The 2,515-nt window shown below is 55.8% G+C and overlaps 1 protein-coding gene across 1 annotated transcript; it reads left to right on the plus strand.

Moving 5' to 3' along the window:
- Window positions 1–771: 771 nt before the first annotated feature.
- CUNH5orf60 (chromosome unknown C5orf60 homolog) lies at window positions 772–1,939 on the plus strand (the record flags this gene model as incomplete). The annotated part of the gene is given in 5 exon segments (XM_037735976.1): window positions 772–821; window positions 1,031–1,134; window positions 1,137–1,265; window positions 1,268–1,358; window positions 1,732–1,939. Coding segments are annotated over 5 exon segments (582 nt in total), but the record flags the coding sequence as incomplete, so codon positions are not given.
- Window positions 1,940–2,515: the final 576 nt, after the last annotated feature.

The raw sequence follows: 2,515 nt of genomic DNA on the forward strand, positions 1-2,515 counted from the left end.
AAAATGTTGTTATGCACTTTAGAAATGAGTGAAAGGAAAGAGCACACAGGGCTCCGTGAGCTGAGAAAGTGTGTCATTCACAAGTGCTGTGGGTCTGCAGCTTGGGGACAGGAGCCTGAGACCCGGCTGTGCCCTCACTCTTTCTGGTCTCTCAGGGTCAAGCTGAAGTGAGGGGCTGGCTCAGGATCAGAAATAAAAAGATGGATCTGAAAGGTAAGGCTCTGAGGGTCCCAGGAACCTCCAGAGATGACAGCTTCACCTGTCCCTAGGAACCAGCTCCATATCTCTAAGAAATTCATTTGCAGAGGCCTGAGGGGAAGCTCCTAAGAGAAGAATTGGAACCTGGGATTTCTCTCCATGGGATGAAGGTACGGGGGTCCAAGGAACAGGTGTTGCCCAGGAGGACAATGTTGGGAAGGGCACCAGTGACTTCCTGGATGTGCAGGAAGGGCTCCAGGTCCATTCAGGCAGCTGTTTAACTCAGCTAAGGCTGAGTCCTCTTTGAGACTGCCCCTGTCCTCTCTGCCCCGGAGGTAGTTGTGACCCCCATGACGGGGTATGTCAGGAAGCACTTAGTAAATGACAAAGCACTGCCCACCAGGCACCTGGCTATCACACTTGGGCCACGTGACCTTTGACACCGATGCTGGGGCTCCAGCATCTAATCCTCTCTCTGGGGTCTCCCCTAAGAGCACGTGTACTCAGCCTCCTGTAAGTCCCAGTTCCCTCCCTCGCCACCATAACCCACTCCTGCTTTCCAACCTGCCAAAGTCTCTTGAAGAACTGGAGGATGCTCAGATCTACACTCTCCTGCTGGAAAAGTGAGGCTCTTTCCCCTTATCCCTGGTGTCCTCCTTCCTGCCAGGGCCTGGGGCTGATCTGGGAGGGGGAGGTCACAGCCGGGATGTCACTAAAGCCCTGGGACATGGGAACGCAGAGCTTTGTGAAGTCAGCATGGGGGCTCTGGAGGGGCATGGGCCGCGGGTTCGCAGTGCTCCCGGCTGCAGCCTGTGCCTCCTGTCTGCTGCAGGCACCTGAGGAAGCTCCCTGGGGAGGGCAGCTCCCATCACCTTCCACACCAAGACCGACCAGGGCCAGTGTACAAACGAGCACCTGCTAGGAACCACTGGCCACATGAGGGCATGGGAAATCTTCCCCCACCAGCTTGTCCCCATGGGCTCCCCCAGCTCCTCTGGCCTCCAACCCATCACCAGACCTGAAGACCTCCATAGGGTCCTTTGAGTCCCTGTCAACCCTGAGCACCTCCCAGAGCCTTTGTGTCCCCTGAAGCACCCTTCACACCGGCCACATGCAGGCACCCTATTACCAAACCCAACCACCTCCACAGAATCCTTGGGGTCTCTGTCATCCCTGAGCTCCTCCCAGCCACCAGAGCCTTTGCATCCCCTGAAGCATCCTTCACACAAGCCACGTGGGCGTTCCCCTCCCCGACATCGGAACCCTGGCTGGGTGTCCTGGTCCAACTCCACCCAGGCTGATTCTCAAACTGATGCCACAACATGCCCAATGTGCAACGACCCTGAACACTCCTGTCTACACAGCTGGTGGGTGCCTTTGCCTTCCAGCCCTCGAGTGATCCGAGGCATTGGTTGCTGCAGTGATCCTGACCCGGACCTCTCCTGGAGCCAGGAGGCTGCTAGAGCCTGGTGCCTCTGCACCTCCTCACAGTGTCCATTCCAGCACCCTAATCTTCCCACCCACCTACCAAAGGCTTCCTTCGAGGGACACCCCACATGCAGGCAGGGGAAGGCAGGGGTCCCACTTTCCTCAGACTGGACGTGCCAAAGCTGCTGGACACACAAGACACCAAAATCCCAGACACCACCCTGAACACCGCACATCCAACATCCACCAACAATTGGGACTCTCCCGAGGACAACTTGGAGGACCCCACAGATGCTGGAAACTTGTGTTCTAATGGACTGGGAGAGGCGGAGGTGGGGTCCAAATCTCCAGTCCCTGGATCTGGTAAATTTCCTTGGGAGGCTTGGACGCCACAGAGACCTCTTCCACAGCGCTGCACACAGAGACCTCCCACTGCAATACAAAGGCCTCTGCTAGAGACCTCATGTCCATCCTTCCTTCTAGAGGATCTGGACTCACTTAGAAAATTGCCAGCACAGGAAGGATAACATCAGCTGTGCCCACCTCCGGAGAACCAGACACTTTGGGTCATTGTCAGCATCGCCCCCCAAATGGGCTCTCTACTAGGGAAGAAGCTAAGGAGTTGTTGGTCTTTTGCACTGCCACTCTCTCCTAACAGAACTGCAGATTCCACGTGTAGACTGCAAATTCCGTTCTCCACAGGTTCCCATTAGCTTTACCCCGACCCACAGTTTAGAGAATCACAACTTGTTTTGTGTTTGTTTTTGTTTTCTGTATGGAATCTTGCTCTGTTGCCCAGGCTGGAGGGCAGTGGTACCATCTCAGCTCACCACAACCTCCGCCTCCCAGATTCAAGCCATTCTCCTGCCTCAGCCTCCCAAATAGCTGG

Source organism: Cebus imitator, unplaced genomic scaffold (assembly GCF_001604975.1).
Source record: "Cebus imitator isolate Cc_AM_T3 unplaced genomic scaffold, Cebus_imitator-1.0 Scaffold2813, whole genome shotgun sequence".
In the NCBI taxonomy this organism is placed as follows: domain Eukaryota; kingdom Metazoa; phylum Chordata; class Mammalia; order Primates; family Cebidae; genus Cebus; species Cebus imitator.